Source organism: Stomoxys calcitrans, chromosome 5, assembly GCF_963082655.1.
Source record: "Stomoxys calcitrans chromosome 5, idStoCalc2.1, whole genome shotgun sequence".
In the NCBI taxonomy this organism is placed as follows: Eukaryota; Metazoa; Arthropoda; class Insecta; order Diptera; family Muscidae; genus Stomoxys; species Stomoxys calcitrans.
Genome location: NC_081556.1, coordinates 155,734,885 through 155,751,148, shown reverse-complemented (window position 1 = coordinate 155,751,148; position 16,264 = coordinate 155,734,885). Strand labels below are relative to the sequence as shown.

General features: G+C 36.3%; 2 protein-coding genes and 1 long non-coding RNA gene across 4 annotated transcripts; 2 read left to right on the top strand and 1 right to left on the bottom strand.

The window, feature by feature from the left end:
- Positions 1–434: 434 nt before the first annotated feature.
- On the top strand, positions 435–2,751 carry LOC106096110 (elongation factor Tu). Its single transcript, XM_013263690.2, has 4 exons — positions 435–943; positions 1,006–1,542; positions 2,228–2,456; positions 2,516–2,751. Exons 1-4 carry the CDS (start codon positions 485–487, stop codon positions 2,716–2,718), a joined length of 1,428 nt encoding a protein of 475 aa, XP_013119144.2. The 5' UTR covers positions 435–484; the 3' UTR covers positions 2,719–2,751.
- A 225-nt stretch (positions 2,752–2,976) lies between these two features.
- On the bottom strand, positions 2,977–16,099 carry LOC106096109 (unconventional myosin-Va). Of its 2 annotated transcripts, XM_013263688.2 has the most exons (17): positions 16,034–16,099; positions 15,793–15,954; positions 14,162–14,975; positions 11,731–11,855; positions 11,295–11,408; positions 10,747–11,235; positions 10,597–10,690; positions 10,303–10,529; positions 10,178–10,207; positions 9,554–9,667; positions 7,155–9,495; positions 6,961–7,087; positions 6,763–6,894; positions 6,158–6,689; positions 5,962–6,093; positions 5,800–5,892; positions 2,977–3,646 (listed from the first exon to the last, which is right to left on the bottom strand). In XM_013263688.2, exons 2-17 carry the CDS (start codon positions 15,820–15,822, stop codon positions 3,509–3,511), a joined length of 5,532 nt encoding a protein of 1,843 aa, XP_013119142.2. In that variant the 5' UTR covers positions 15,823–15,954; positions 16,034–16,099; the 3' UTR covers positions 2,977–3,508. The 2 variants fall into 2 exon arrangements, with proteins under 2 accessions (XP_013119142.2, XP_013119143.2); XM_013263689.2 differs by lacking the exon at positions 10,178–10,207 and having other exon boundaries at positions 15,793–16,085.
- LOC131997681 (uncharacterized) lies at positions 15,509–16,104 on the top strand. The gene is made up of 2 exons (XR_009398337.1): positions 15,509–15,632; positions 15,705–16,104. It is a non-coding gene; the product is annotated as an uncharacterized LOC131997681 (long non-coding RNA).
- Positions 16,105–16,264: the final 160 nt, after the last annotated feature.

Here is a 16,264-nt window from a genome sequence, read left to right as displayed (position 1 = left end):
GGTACTGAGTTCTTTAAGCAAAATACCAACAAAAAATTGCTTACGGACTGGATCATAAGCAACTCTGTTGTGTGGTTTTGTATGACATTTGTTTATGTTACGACATTAGCCTTGTACTTATTTCTAAGTAGATCGTGAATACTTAAACCTTCCAATAAACTTTACATAAAACATGCCTTATAAACGGATCCCTCGATATGGCTTCTTGAGATGTCAGAGGTTCAACATTCGACCTGACAGAAATCAGTCCGTTTTAAGGGACAAGATCAAAAGATTTATGATTATAAACGTGTTAATTATAAATTAAAACAATTAAAATGTGAAAAAATTTTAAATCCAAACCAAGCATTTGACGTTCTAGTGGGATTTGGATACAACTCTGGAGTTGGACAATTCCATCAGCTGGGCAAGTGAGCCAACCTTCTTAATTCAACCATGGATTCAATCATATGGTATAGGCTGGCGTTTTTGTAGCTGTAAATTGATGTTCGGTAACAAACAAACGTTAGTGATGAATATGAGACCCTTAATCATTCGACTGGGAAGACTGTTGCGTCATGAATTGCGGCTGAAACGGCATGTTAAAATTGCTAGTTGTATACATGCCATAGGAGGATATCAAAGTTCTAATGGCAATAACAATATTTCCTCTACAAGGTTTCTTACTACAGCTGGAAATGCTGCAAAGCTAGAAACGGATAAACCGCACTGCAATATTGGTACCATAGGTCATGTTGATCATGGAAAGACCACACTTACAGCGGCAATAACAAAAGTACTGTCCAAAAAGGGCTTGTCAGAGTTTGTATCGTATGATCAAATTGATCGTGCACCTGAGGAGAAAGCAAGAGGTATTACAATAAATGCTTGCCATATTGGTTACGAGACACCTTCGCGAACCTATGCCCATACGGATTGTCCAGGTCATGCTGATTATATTAAGGTTTGTGATTATAGTGTTGGAATTCACATTTCGATTCATTTTAACATATATTTGTCTTTCAGAATATGATATCTGGAGCATCACAGATGGACGGTGCTATTTTAGTTGTTGCTGCCACAGATGGTCAAATGCCACAAACTCGTGAACATTTATTATTAGCAAAGCAAGTTGGTATACAACGTATAATTGTTTTCATAAACAAGGCGGATTTAGTTGACCAAGAAGTTCTAGAATTGGTAGAAATTGAAATGCGTGAAATGTTAACCGATTTCGGATTTGATGGTATTAATAGTCCTGTTATATGTGGCTCTGCCCTTTTGGCATTGCGTGAAGATCCTTCACCATTTGGTGTGCCTGCCATTGAAAATCTCCTGGAACATATCGATTTCTACGTGCAAACCCCAAAACGGGACTACGATTCGCCTTTTATACTGCCTATTGACAATGCCTTTACCGTGCCTGGTAGGGGAACTGTTGTTGTTGGAACAATAAAACGTGGTACAATATTGAAGAATGCAGAATGCGATCTATTGGGATTTAATCAGAATATTAAAACTTCTGTCAGCGATATACAAATATTTAGGAAAAGCGTACCCAAGGTAAGATAAATGACTATGTTTGCGAAAATTGCATCCAAAACCGAAAACAAATAATGGTATCAAAACCCATCTACGTATAAGATAAATAACAGGGTTGAATATATTTTTCAGAGTTAAGCTACTAAAAAAAGCTTTTCCGCAGTTGTTATCCCTTCTCAACGCTGGCGACATTGCGACACCTCTTTTCCCCGAAGAAAAGTTGCTTTGTGGCATTCCGTTGAGATATGGCTACACAAAGTAGGTAACTTATCATGTGCTTGAATCGGACAGCTCTCATTGAAATGTGATAATTTTACCCCTGTTCCCCAAAAGAAATGTTTGTGGATAAATTTGCTATTTTACAATCAAGTTTCCAAATTTTTGATGTTTTCAAATGATTTCATTCAGATTATGTAACCTGATGCAACTCATTGACTGCTTTTACCAAAATAGAGTAATAATGAAGTGTTTATGGAAAATATTATCATTATTTCTACCAGTATTTCATTATTTCTACTGGATTTGGTCCATCGCTGTTGTAGTATGAGTATTGAGTTCGATGCCAATTTCAATTTGTTTAATCCACTTTTGATGATTCAGTGGCAACCTTGCCAACCATAATATAGCCATCCACCCACAAAATTGAAATGCACTTTACTTTAAATTAACTGCCCATAAAAAATGTTTATTGTTGTCAATCTTATAGGCAGTGGCTGGAGAAAATGTTGGAGCTCTTTTACGTGGTGTAAAAATTTCTAGTGTTGAACGCGGAATGTTACTTACACAGCAAGGATCGGAAGGTATATCAAATCATTTTGTAGGATCCATGTATCTGTTGTCTCGCAGTGAGGGCGGGCGAACTAAACCAATGCTATCGAAATATATACAACAATTATTTAGTGTAACGTGGAATGTTCCGGCTCGCATTGATATGAGTGAGTTCCCAGTAATACATACCATTAGAATTTATTTTGAATGATATATTCCCATTTAGTACCCTCCGATGGCATGCTAATGCCGGGCGAGCATGGAAATGTTCGAATAACACTATTGCGTAAAATGGTAATGTGCCCCGGACAAGCCTTTACAATACGGGAGAATGGTGCAACTATTGGAACAGGTATAATATTAGAGCGTAAGCCATCCATCGATTTACCAAAGAATAAATTGTCCAAGGCAATAGTGAATTATGATTGAAAATAAATATACAAACAATTGTTACAATGTGAACGCTCTGTTAAATTTTATTCAACATTTTTCATTTGCTTCAAAATAGCTTATTCATTTTCTAATGCAATAATAAATATAATATTTGTATATATCAGCTTCATAATATAAATAAATATTGTATAAAGTTACATGACTTCATTCTAAATATTATTCTTTATCAAAAAGAGAAAACTTGTTGAAAAGTTTTCATACGATTTTTCCCCTTCTGGATTAAGTACACGAACATAACAAATTATTGAAATGCATATTGGCATTGAACATAGCAAAAAGAAAAAATGTAAAGATACAAAAATTATATGGGCAAGTCTAACTAGGAATTATGTATGTCGGAATGTTTGGATTAAAAATATTCAACTATGGGGTTAATAATTGTTCTAAATATTTTTCGAAATATTTCATATTCAGATCAGGTATACCAATATTATATTTAAACCTTTCAAAGGGCATTAAGGCAATTTTTCATTTAGTCTGCTTTTCCATCATCTCTCCCTGCAATTCTTTACTTGAGTTACACTCAATTTTGCATTACATACATGACCTATTACATTAACAAACACCAATTCAATCCATGATTTTATATATGGAAGCACTACTTCAGGTGAGAATACTTTAAAATACTGGAACAGAAGAACGCCAAAGGAGAGTTATACTTTCATTTTAAATAAAATATACATATAAAAACTAACACAAGATACTAAAAAAACTAATAGGTGGTTTTAGGAATGTTCAAGTTGCATAGTGTTTTCTAGATAGGAGTTTAAATTTTCTGTAATAAATCGTCTAAACCCAAATGTCTTGGAATCTCAATTTCTTCCAATTTAATGTCACTGTATTTGAAGACCACTTTAAAGGGATAAATGAGTTTCTGATCCATAGTAAATTCGTCGTTTTTAATCTGAAACGAAAAAATGTAGAAGGAAAATTAATTGTATGAGTAAATATTTAAGGTAATGTAATTAAATTTTTCGTTTATTTCTGTCGAGACGAGCATAATGATTGAAGATTTTTTTGCAAAGAAAAAGAATAACACTATAAGAATTCGGCAGACCCGGCCGGGATTCAAACCTAGACAATCCCAGCCACAGCGAGAGCCGTTGTCTGGCGTACGAGGCCATCAATAAAACTTCTAAAAGATGCACAAATAATATGTGTATATCACGGAAGCAATTTCAGTTGTATGGACAAAAAAGAAAGTACATGCGGTGGAAATGAACAGCTAGTGTAAAAGGTGTCGGACTTAGTTCGTATTGTATTCGCATCGCAAACCCGTTTTCGGGGTATATTCGATATACATAAGTACGACCTACCAACGTATGGCCCTTGAAGAGTCCACACCTAATGTGTTCGAATAAGTCCTCGAACCACGGATGGACCGCTTTCCTTTTTCCATTGCAAAAAATCTTCGCTCATTAAGCTTGTCTCGAAAGAGAAATAAACGAAAAATAATTAAATAAATAATCTTCGCCCAAGGAGGAGTTCGAGGAGTTTTTTAATTTATGTTAGAAAAATACGTCTTATACACAGTGTGATTGTTTATAGACCTGATGTATTATATATATATATACCGCCCCATGCTACTGTATAAATACACACGCCGTTACCTTCCACACTTATTCTGCATAAGTGCGCCTGTAGTATTTTGAGTTTTGTAAAGATATCGAAAGTAATTTCAGTAATACGTTTTCACGTTTCACTGTTTCACAATGCCACTGGCACTTAAGTTTCCTATCGACGCCGCGATTATTTCGCTATGGTAACACGGCTCCTATCTTTGTCTACCCATCGTAACATACGAATATACTGCTTTTTCATAACGTTTATAAAAATATCGAAATATGGCCATGCGGTCTTATCAAGCTTAGATCAATTCAGTTCAGTCTTACTTCTTAAGCACTCATATGGAGCTATTTATCCGATTTTGCTGTAATTCAGAGCTATGAGTTTAACTATGCCATCAGATGTAAATTTTCAACAAACATCCCATTAGGGAACGGCGGATTTAGGATTTAAATTTTAGCTCCACGATAATTGTGTTTCGCACTCGACCTCAAGTTTCTGTTCAGACATTTGAACAGAAACCTATTCCTATCGACTCCGCGATTATTTCGCTATGGTAATACGGCTACCATCTTTGTATACCCATCGTAACATACGATTATTTCGCTTTTTCATAACGTTTACAAAAATGTCGAAATATGGACATACAATCCTATCAAGTATAGATCAATTCAGTTCAGTCTTACTTCTTAAGCACTCATATGGCGCTGTTTATCAACAAACATCCCATTAGGGAACGGCGGGTAAAATTGAATCATGTAGGATTTAAATTTTAGCTCCACGATAATCCTATAAGATTCTCTTTTTGTTGCCGAGACGAAATGGTCGACAATTTTAACAAGTCGAAAGTAATTCACAACATGTAACAAAAAGCCACAAAAATGGCCAAACCAGATAATTACAAATATCCATAATTGTCGCCAGCATCTAGTGAGGATATGACCACCCATAAAAATGTTTGCGCCAGTATTAGGCATAGCAATTAAAGTATTTTTCATTTGTAATCGGAATTCTTGATAAGTATAGGTTGTTTAGAATTAGGAACGATTGCTGATGATGATGCACCAAGTGACTATGCTGCAACTTGGAGTGATGGTTAAACCAATTGGCCAGGATTAAATATAGGACCAATTCAATATGAGCAATCCCATGGCAGCTGGTTGTTCGCATCAGATTGACCCGATGAAGACCTTCATCGGCAAGGGCTGCCGCTTCAGTGTATACCACACTGCTACAACAACAACAAGTAATGTAGAACTGCTTCACTCAGTCAGAAATTCTGAAATTTTATCTTATGTTTATACACAACAATTCTGTGTATGTAGGGACCTTGGATCCATATTTTCCCAATATAAAACGATCACCCAATCGGTATGGGCTTTAGGTTACATGCAGCGCAACCTCTATTCATTACATCATAGAAAATGTATCTCTCAAGTCCTCTAAGTCTCATTTAATACGTAAATAGGGAAATTTATAAAAAAAACATACCATATGACGCTCATTTAGTTTTTCGGTAAGCTTCTCAATAAAGGTGTTGGTAATCTCACTTTCGTAATCATCAAGTTTATAGGATTTCATTATCTAAAAAAAAATCAAAGAATGTATACAAAATTTGCAATAAAAGATATGAACAAATCATTTCAAACTCACCTTCAGTACTTGGGCTGTGTTTAGGTTTGTACTTAAATCGCAAATACTTTGGACATCATTCTCACTTTTGCGGGATTGGAGCAGTTGTGAGACTTGATTGAGAGGAGCCAAGGGCACCAAAACATCATTCGACTTTAAAAATAAATTAATAAATTGAAATGTCATCTCAATAGCCCACACATAACAAGTTACTCACCATTTTCTTGTCTCGCACCCACTCCTCGATGTGACCCAAATTATAGCGTATGACCATACCCGTCTCCCACATACAAACATCGCCTCGCAGCATCAAACAATTCATGGCTACGGCACATATGAAATACATAATTTGTGTGAAAAGTTGCTCGGAATAGCAACGATCCAGGCCAAAATGGGTAAATTGTTTATAGAAATGTTCCAATTGGCTGATCAATTGCTTCCAAGCGGCCATTTTGCCATGTTCGGGAGACGTGTTGCTGCCATCGAGAGATAAATTTCGCCCACGTAAACCGCCTTGTTGGCGACCTCTTTGAATTTCATCATTGTCCAAAATCGCTGGCACTATATACGGTTCCAGCAGACTCTCGACTTGCTTAACCAATGCTTCGTATAATTTCAATATAATTTCCGAAATGACACGACGATACTCGTACAAATTGAAATTCTTTAGCAGTTGTTGGTTTTGCTTTTCAGTATTAAAATTGACATACTCCTCAACATCCCCGTACTGTTTGAGAAGGTTTAAAAGGCTGGGAAAATCAAAAAAAAAAAAAAAACAAAATTAATAACTTAAAACTCTCTCACATGGAATTTCATACTTACGTTATTGAATTAACGAGCCACAGAATTCGATATTCTGTCACGTGAGCATTGCGATGTGTTTTCTTGACGTGTTTCACAAATTTACTTAGTAAAGTGCATACATCATCATCGGCATTAATGAGATCAGTGTAACTGGGAGAACAACAAGGAGTATTGGACATATGTCACTTGCTCAGTCTGTATGAAAAACAAACTTACCGAATGCACATAAACAAAACGTAGGCTGGGAAACCTGGCAATAAGCCAATGGCTACTCTCGTGGTCATATCGTTAACCAAACGTTGGAAAATCTTGTCCAGGTCTTCACAGCGAAATTTGACTAGACCTGTGTTGGTTATTTTACATTAATTTTAAATATTGAATACGTGTGAGTACTTTAATTTCGAACATACCTTGGTAACTCTTAGCCTTTTGTTTTCCCACAACGACATCGGCATTTATTATAGAATTATTGCCAACAGCCACGGTTGCGTAGTTGTCTTTGGTCGGTGACACAAACTCGGATATACCCTGCTCTTGCAATTTGAGCGTCATCTTGTCACTTCGATGTTTCAATGAATCAAATTTCTTGAGGAAAGAATTCAATTCCTCTTGTACTTGAGAATACTGAAGCATTGTTTTCTTTAGTTCATGTTGAAGGTAACGATTCTTTTGTTGCAACTCAGCTGGATCTGTTATGTCAAGCGTTTCGTCTATTCCGCTTTGCAACAATTCCTGCAGTTTTGTGTTCTCCTCACGCAAATCGTCAATTTGTCGAGTAAGTTCAGCAAAATGGGCATTGTTTTCTTCGGTCAAAGCTCTAAGTTCCAACTCCAATTGCTTATTGACCATCTTCTGAGCCTGGAAGGCATCCATTAATTCATTGTCGTGTAAACTGTTCATGTCGGAACTCCTTAACGATAGGCTTTCTTGGCCAAAGGATTTCAAAGACTGTGACTGTTGTTGGAGCACTGACTTCAGTTGAATGCATTCTTCACGTCGCCGCTTAAGTTCCTCTTGCAGAGCATTGTGTTGAGCTTCCAATTCACGCATTTCAGTGCCACTACGTATACTTTGACGTAGCAACTCATAGTCATGGCGAAGCTTCTCATTTTCCACTTCAAGTTCCGAAACTCGAAGAGAATCTTCTGTGGGCCGGTGAAAACCAATTACTTTGTCCAACTGATTTTTGAGAGATTTATTGCATTTTTTCTCCTCCTCCAGCAAATTGCGAAGTTTAATGAGTATTACTGTACTCTCACTCTTTGGAGTGGAAGTCAGTTCCAAATTGCGTCTAAAAGATTCCGGTGAAGTGCGACTACTGTCGTTGATGCTTAGCGAGTGATTGGTTAGTTGGTCCAACATATGCTTTGTTGAACTGTAACCAGCGTCATCTTCGGCATGGCTTGAAGCATTGCTTATAGATCTCACATGAAGAGTTGTGGAAACATAGTCGCCATTAATACCTGGCTGTTTCTGTATTTGTTTCAAATCCAATTTTAATTGATAATTTTCGTTTTCCAAAATTTCTTTTTCCGTTAGTAGTTTTCGATATGCCTCCTGAATTTCTCCCTGGTCAGTGTTCATAGTAAGACGATCGCGTGGGGTACTGGGGTCCATTTGTTTGGATTTTTCAAGCATCTCATCCAATTGTTTGCGCAATTCTTCGTTTTCGGAGGACCAAATTTGCTTTTGTTTAGACCATTCCTCTTGATTACGTGCATTTTCTTCCAAGAGCAACATTTTCTCGTCCCTCTCACACTCCAGCTGTTTCATGAGATTGTCAATTTTTTCGTCCTTTTCCGAAGTGGTAAGTTTCAAAATTTTCAACTCATTTTCCAAATTCTTTTTGGCCTCCAATTTTATTTTCAAGACTGAAATTTCACTATTCTTGTGTTTAAGGTGGTTATTCTCCTTATTCAAGTTATCGATGCGACCCTGCATTGATATGATTTTATTTTCCAATCCCTTATACATGTTCTGTATATGGGTGATAGTTTTTGCTTCGGCTTTAAGGGCTTTGAACTGTTTTTTGGCCAAATATCTACGCACAACAGATTGGCAAATAATAATTTGCCTTCTACGCTTATGATATGCCCTGCGAGCCAAATATCCTCTAACAAAGCGCTGAATTTGTATGGCACGGTAATGGTCCATGGCTTCTTGAAATCTGCGACGAGCCAACATGCCTCTAGCATATTGTTGTATGCCACATACAGAGCGTCTCAAGCGTACATATCGTCTGCGACATAACCAACCCTTTGCATATTTGCCTATAATTAAGGCAGCACGTGCTTCCCGCAGCTGTTGAGCTTTCAACCTAGCCAAATAGCCGCGTCCGTAACGTTGAATGCCCAAGGCAGTCTTTCGCAATCGCAAATACTTCTGACGGCAGATAAATCGACGAATTACACTCTGTATTATCGTTATATATTTTTTTCTCAAATTGGCTCTTATTTGCTCCAAGTAAGCCACTTGGCCAGCTCTAAAGAATATCTGCGAATTACCAAAACGATATTTCTCCTCGTCGGCTATCCATTTCACTACAATATTGCGGCATGACTGCTTTAGATCATTCTTATTAAGCAACGAACGATGGCACAGCAACTGATATCGCATATAGAAATCCATGTAGGACCAACGTGATGGAAATCCGGCAGCCGAAATGCGAACGGTTTCCAAAACACCGCAAGCTCGAAGTTGTTGCACGATTTTTGGTGCATCCCATTTGAAGGCAATCTTATCATCGTTAGGCTGAAAAAAAGATATATACTTATAGCAGGGTTTTCGTTGTAACTTATATCAGACAGACCTTAATACAGCGCACATAATGGGGAGTTGTAGCGTGTAGTGTTGCAATAAGCGAAGACAAACTATCACGAAACTGAGAACCCACAGAACGTCTTTGTTGCTTCGAAGGAGTAACCTTTGGCACAATACACAAAAGAAAACTTTTAATGTTATGAAAATTAGTAAATTTGGTTTCACAAAGAGTTAATTAGCTGCGAAGGTTAAATTGTGCACAAATGCCAAAACATTAGTAACTATAAACCGCCTTTATAATGCAATATGTGTTGGTCAAAGGTATTGTGAAGAATCTATTTTTAATTGCCACTAATTGCAAACTAATATGCATATTTAGTTCACTTCCTTAGCAACGAGAAAGAAATCTAAGATTTTGTGTACAAAATCAAATGTTAAAATTTCTTCATAATTCCCATTCTCACGCATTAAGTGTTGCTTAGAAGAGAAAAGCCAAAAAAAGTTAGTCGCCCAATTAGTAAGCCTAAATACAACATCAAACGCTGCAGAAGTTATATGGTATTTCGGTGTTTGTTATGCAAAAGCTTTGTTATTTCAGGTTAGTTTTTAAAACATATATGTAAGTGTTTGGTATTGCATACGAACAAATTTGTTTAAAAAAAAATCCACTAACTCTTCTTCTCGGTTCGGTGGCTACCTCGCCCTTAACAAAGAAAGAGAAATGCCAAGAATTAAAAACAAAAATCATTGCTTGAAAGAAATAAAACAAAATTTATAAAAATTGGAGTTTTTAATTACCGGTTTACGTGCTGCACTGATAACGACTCTACCGCCTAGTGTGTGTGTTTTTGCTGCATCGGCACTTAGGGTATCAATCTCTTCCATTTCCATAAGTTGCTTACACAGAGACATTTTTGACGAGCGGACAACGTTAGCCAACTCTTTGGACACAGTGTCGCGATTTTTCTCGAGAAAACCATAGACATCGTATTCCACAGTATCAGAAAAGTGTTTTACAAAAAAACCTTAAACAGATATTGGCAAAATTGGCTGTAAACTGTAAAGAAACGAATATTTCTTAGCACGTCTTACTTGTGTTACCAAAACGTGGCTTCTCAAAGTGGGGAAACTTTGTACATTTCTCAACAAGCTTACGAGCCCAACTCTCATCAGATCCCTTTGGCATCTGTGAAAAAATTTCAAAATATAACACCATTCGAAGTTTCACCCAAAAGTACATACCCTGCATTCCTCATCCAATAAGTCCAAGACTCCTAATTTTGATTCTATTAGGTCTATACAAGGCTGATTGTCATAGAAATCGATCATGGTCCAAGTAATGCCTTCCTTTAAATACTCTTCTTGCTCCAATTTGAAAACGTGTTGATTGAATTGCTGTTGCAACTTTTCATTGGCATAATTAATGCAAAACTGCTCAAAGGAATTAGTTTCGAACGTCTCAAACCCATAAATATCCAATACACCGATGAAATAAGATTGCTTGCGATCATTATTGAGGCCTTTATTAATAACGCTGACTATGTATTGAAACAGTCTGGCGTAGATGTGTTTCGCTAGAGCATCTCTGGCCGCTTCTGCTGTTTGTATATTAATCGGTATCAATACCAATTCGTTAACCGATTCTATTTGGCGCATTTTTAGCCATTTCCTCAATTCATCAGAATTGATCTTTAACAATTCGCCTAAAATTCTCAAATTTATATCATCATGCTGTAACAAAACAAAAAAATACCATAATTATTTCGCCCAGTCAACTTTGGGTAACTTACATATATTTCGCACCCTTCAGAATCTATTTCCTCGGAATTCTTTTTGTATTTATTGCCAATTTTAACATTGCCCAAATGCAAAATGCCAGCCAAAATATTGAGGATATCCGATATCTAAAATGGAAATTTAATAAATTAAGCAAAGTCAGTATGATATAAGTAACTATGTATGTAGCTGGAAAGATGTGCAGGAGCCGAATGACCGCATGCGTGATTGAGTGCACTTTCGTATAGAAAGAAATTGCTTCTTGTATTATCCATATTAATTTCTTATAAATTATTATCGAATTGAATGTTTATTCACGTTGTAAAATTTCAAAAATTTCCATTCCACGATTTTACTCGCTCGCGTATGCGATAATTCGGCGTTAATATTTCAATTATTACCATTTTATTTTTTTTATCCATACTTATACAGTTAAATTGTCAAACTTACCTGTCTACTGTCAAAGCCTAATATTTGCATTGCTTGTATTGTTTCCTTAAATTGCTCTTTGTCAGAAATTTTGTCTATATCTGGAGATTGTCCCATATTAAGATATTGAAATTTATCTTGATGATCTGGAAAGAATTGTAATTATAATATTTTTAAAATTTTAAGAATTTAGGAACAGGGGACAAGCTTCTCACATATCAATTGCTGTCCGATTCCTTCTTTTTATAGCCTTGTGTAAACGACTTGCCGCAGTGTGACACCTCATTGGGAAGAAGTTTTTACATGGCTTGCAATACCACTTTTTCAAACGGCACAGTATCTCTCTCACAATTGTTATCTAAAGTTCTCATTGGGATCCAAACCCCCCGCGAACCATCATCTGCGCCACGGCAAAGGTTCTATTACACGGTATGTAGGTGTCTTATGACATGTCAAATTATGCACATGTAGAGTTGTACATGTCGTGATATGTACAATCACTTTTCGTAATAGAACAACCTTACCTGGCCTTTACCGGCACTCGGTGGCTATGCGCACTACACAGGTTGGAGCTATGGGCTCCGATTTGTGTGGTGTTCATCGTCATCACAAGAAGCTAAGCTAAGAGCTACAGGAAACGTCCACAAGTTGTAGTAATTGGGATGCTTCGTATTTGGAGTAGCTGCAATTGCAGTCGCGGACTATCAGCGATATCGAGTGGTGAGTCTCAATGAGAGACCGGGCGGCACCAGTTCTAAAATATTCAGTGCCTGTGATACCCAATATGACAAGACGAGTTATTGGCCTTTTTGTATAACCAATGGGCATAGCGGACGGTTCAATGAATCCAAACGAGCAAGCTTGCTCACCTATGGAGCATGGCATACAAAAATCTGGCTGCAACAAACTAACTTATGACATGTTCAATAAAATCATTGTGGCTTCGGAAATTATATAAACTATTGTTTAGGTAAAACGAAATTTAAAAAAAAAATCTACGTTGTTGCAAGCACTCTTAATGTGAAATTTCATCAATATCAGCCAAGCGAACTGAGAATCAGGCTTTAAAAGATTTTTTTTTAATATCAAACATCTTTGAAAAGACGGTTGGAGGTTGGAGACAAAAAATATGAGAAAAAGCTGGAACGATGTAAAATATGTACATCGTTACGAGAATCGGAATGGAGGAAATTTTTTGATGGTCCTAATCTTCTACTTGAATATTGTCAGAATAATGCAAGAATTACCGTCGAGTGCAGTTAAACAGTTGTACAATAAAGTTTAAAAACCCGCAAAAAGTGCAAGGTAGGTACCTTGCACTAAAAATAAAAATAAAAACAAAATTCAAAATAAGTATGACTTAATATTTTCACATTTCATTTTAATCGATTAATTTTAATCGATTAAAATTAGAGCTGTGTTGTCTTTCTTTTTTTTTGAACCCAGCAAATTTTTGTTATGGATCTGAATGGACTCCAAAACTGAACCAAATAGGTGTTTAATATAGGGTTGTTGCCAAAAAATGCAACATTTTTTCTACATACTTTTCAGTTAATTTTCATCGCCTTATTTTGTTTGTCGTATTCCTTTAATATTCGAATTTTATTTATGATCGGTTTACAAAATGGAATAGAAAAAATTGACTAAAGAAACCAGAGCAACAAAACCGACCAAAAATTCTGCAATAGCATGACGATACAACATTCAATCAAATATCTGTCGATTTGAATCTACAAAAAATGCAAGACATTCATAACTCTCCCAATATACATATATTACATGGAAGTGCTTAAACTTTGCATATTTAATGTCGTTCTAAATTTCATTCCATGATGTTGGAATAAAATAAACTTTCGAAGTACGTAAAATGCTGTCCCATTAGAATAACTTCAGTTTATTTTGCTAGGTATACACATGTCGCGTTCTAATAGGCAAGTATTTTTATAATCATGTAAAAAGAGTTCGCTTTAATCGCTGGAGGCCACTGTATCGCAGAGGGTAGCAAGTCCGTCCACGACGCTGAACGTCTGGCGAGACCATCAGAAAAAATATTCAGCGGTGGTTTTCTCCTCCTAATTCTGGCAACATTTGTGGGGTACTTTGTCATGTAAAACTTCTCTCCAAAGAGGTGTCGCACTGCGGCACCCCGTTCGGACTCGGCTATAAAAAGGAGGCCTCTTATCATGGAGCTTAAACTTGAATCGGACTGCACTCATTGATATGAGAGAAGTTTGGCCCTGTTCCTTAGTGGAATGTTCATGGGCAAATTTTCTAAATATGCATTTTGTCATATTAATTGTTTCATACAAATCATAAACTTGACGTATTAAATGACAAAAATATGACAAAACCTTTAGCGATGATTCAAAGTAGTAATAACGGTATTCTCTGTATAATGTACATAATTGCCAAATAAATTACGCTTATAATTAGAACTTGAAATGAAACTCACCCAATATCAATTCTGGATATTCGTTTCTAGCAGAACACAGTTGATAAAAAATGTGATAATTGCGCTCACCCAAAGCCTGAAACACAACTCTTGATTTTTCCAGTAGATAGGTGTGCATTGTGGCCCCAGTTAAATTCATAACACCCATATTATTTTTAAACAGCAACTTCGTAAACTTTCCAAAACGAGAGCTGTTATCATTTCGTGTCGTTTTTGCATTTCCAAAAGCCTCCATGATGGGCGATGATGCCAATACTTTACGCTCCACTTGCGTTTCCGATTCCGATCCGCCCACTGCGGCAAAATAGCGCATAGCATATTTTGCTGATACTGTTTTTCCAGCTCCGGATTCTCCGCTTACAATAATACTTAGATTACATTTCTCTCGCTCTAGTCTTGTATAGGCCTCTTCGGCTAGAGCAAATATGTGTGGCTCCAGTTCGCCCATAGAACGACCTCGGTAGGCTCGAATAATATTCGGTCCATATAAGGGCAGTTCTGCATATGGATTTATGGCAACCAATATGATACCGCAGTATGTGTATATGATCTGTCGCTCAGAGAAGCGAACACGCAGATTGTGTAAAACTCCTGGTTCGTGTAGGTAAGACAGCGATGTTAGATCATTTTGTCCAATAAGAATGGCAGGATTTCGTAGTGGAGGTAAATTGCTTCCATCTACTTTTACAGGTACTTCAAGGTTTTTTCCATCTTCTAATTGTACTTTAAGGCTTGTTTTGCCCAGCTGGTAATTTTCTTCTAACAATGCACTTTGCCATACTGTGTCCGGATGCGGTAGCCACACTTTGCATCCCTGTCAAAAGGTGATAATGGTATTATTTGTATAAATACACAATAAATAACTCAATAATAAGTTGGGTCTAACACAACGTAACTAGAAAATGCGTCATCGCTGATAAGGAATACAAACCCAGAAGTTTGTTCGTTGGTATTTTATTTATTTTGGTATTTTATTTATTTTCAAATCATAACGGATGTCTTAACATCCAAAGTCAGTCTCCGTCTAAAATTATGCTTGGAGCAAATAAAGAAGGGATTTTCAATATAGACCCTATGCTCACAACCACATCAGTACAAAAAGATGAAACCCAATCTATCAATGAACATAGTTGTTGCCGCGCTCATATTTCTGCAATACCTTCACTCACATGTATTGTTGTCTGTCGCGGCAATTCTATTGAGGTAAATAGGGAAGGTTGCCTAGGACCACAATTAACATTTGAAAGTTTTATCGACGTTTTAAAAATTAAAAACCAAAAAATATCAAATATTAAAAACTATGTAAGTTTTGTAAGTACGAGACAAAATAAAATTGTATACCCTCATTTTAAAAAATATTAACATTTTTTTCAAATTGGTCCTACGTATTATAGATTATTTTCATTTCATTAATGTAAAAATAAGCCAACAAGGCCCATTATTAAATATTACAAAAATTATACAAAATATGGTAACGGCAAATTTAATTACAATTATTTTAATTTACACTATAAACTAATCAACCTCCACGTAACTTTTACAGCTAACACCTCAGATTTGGTAAAGGGGAGCCCTTCCCCAACACAAACAAACACCATTGATAAAAACGACGAATCCATATAAATTCCTACCTTTGCATAAAGTAACTCTTCACTTGACATTATTTGGGAATTTATGGATATTTAATTTCCACATTCGTTTGGTTTCCAAAATAAAATCAAAAGTTGATACTACGTTCCATAACTGCCGAAAAAACAAACAGCCAATTCTATAGCAGCCAATTCTTTCCAAAACTGTATGAATACCAAATTTATTTTTATCGAATATGTTAAATATGTTTAAATAAAAAATGAAGGAAAACGAAAAAAATACTTTTTGTAGTATATATTGCTTTAACGGGAGATTTGTACAAAAGTAAATTTTTCCTTCTTGAAACCGAGAAATGATTTGACGTTGACAAAAGCAGTCAGCTGTTTTCCAGTGTTGTACAGCACTTGTATACAACCGAGACAATTGAAACACAATCGGTGCGGACACATCTTTGCCTCAGTGTACAACACCCTGCTACAACAAGTCTTTGTGAAGAATAAAACTGTGAGCCTC

Bases quoted from the DNA above. Each gene is read 5' to 3' on its own strand.
- LOC106096110 (XM_013263690.2), top strand. From the start codon at position 485: ATGTTCGGTAACAAACAAACGTTAGTGATGAATATGAGACCCTTAATC. The intron at 944-1,005 runs GTTTGTGATTAT...TTTGTCTTTCAG, and splicing joins GTCATGCTGATTATATTAAG to AATATGATATCTGGAGCATC. The intron at 1,543-2,227 runs GTAAGATAAATG...TCAATCTTATAG, and splicing joins TTAGGAAAAGCGTACCCAAG to GCAGTGGCTGGAGAAAATGT.
- LOC106096109 (XM_013263688.2), bottom strand. From the start codon at position 15,822: ATGTCAAGTGAAGAGTTACTTTATGCAAAG. The intron at 10,208-10,302 runs GTAATTAAAAAC...TTCTTTGTTAAG, and splicing joins TCAGTGCAGCACGTAAACCG to GGCGAGGTAGCCACCGAACC. The intron at 7,088-7,154 runs GTATGTTCGAAA...TAACCAACACAG, and splicing joins AAAGGCTAAGAGTTACCAAG to GTCTAGTCAAATTTCGCTGT.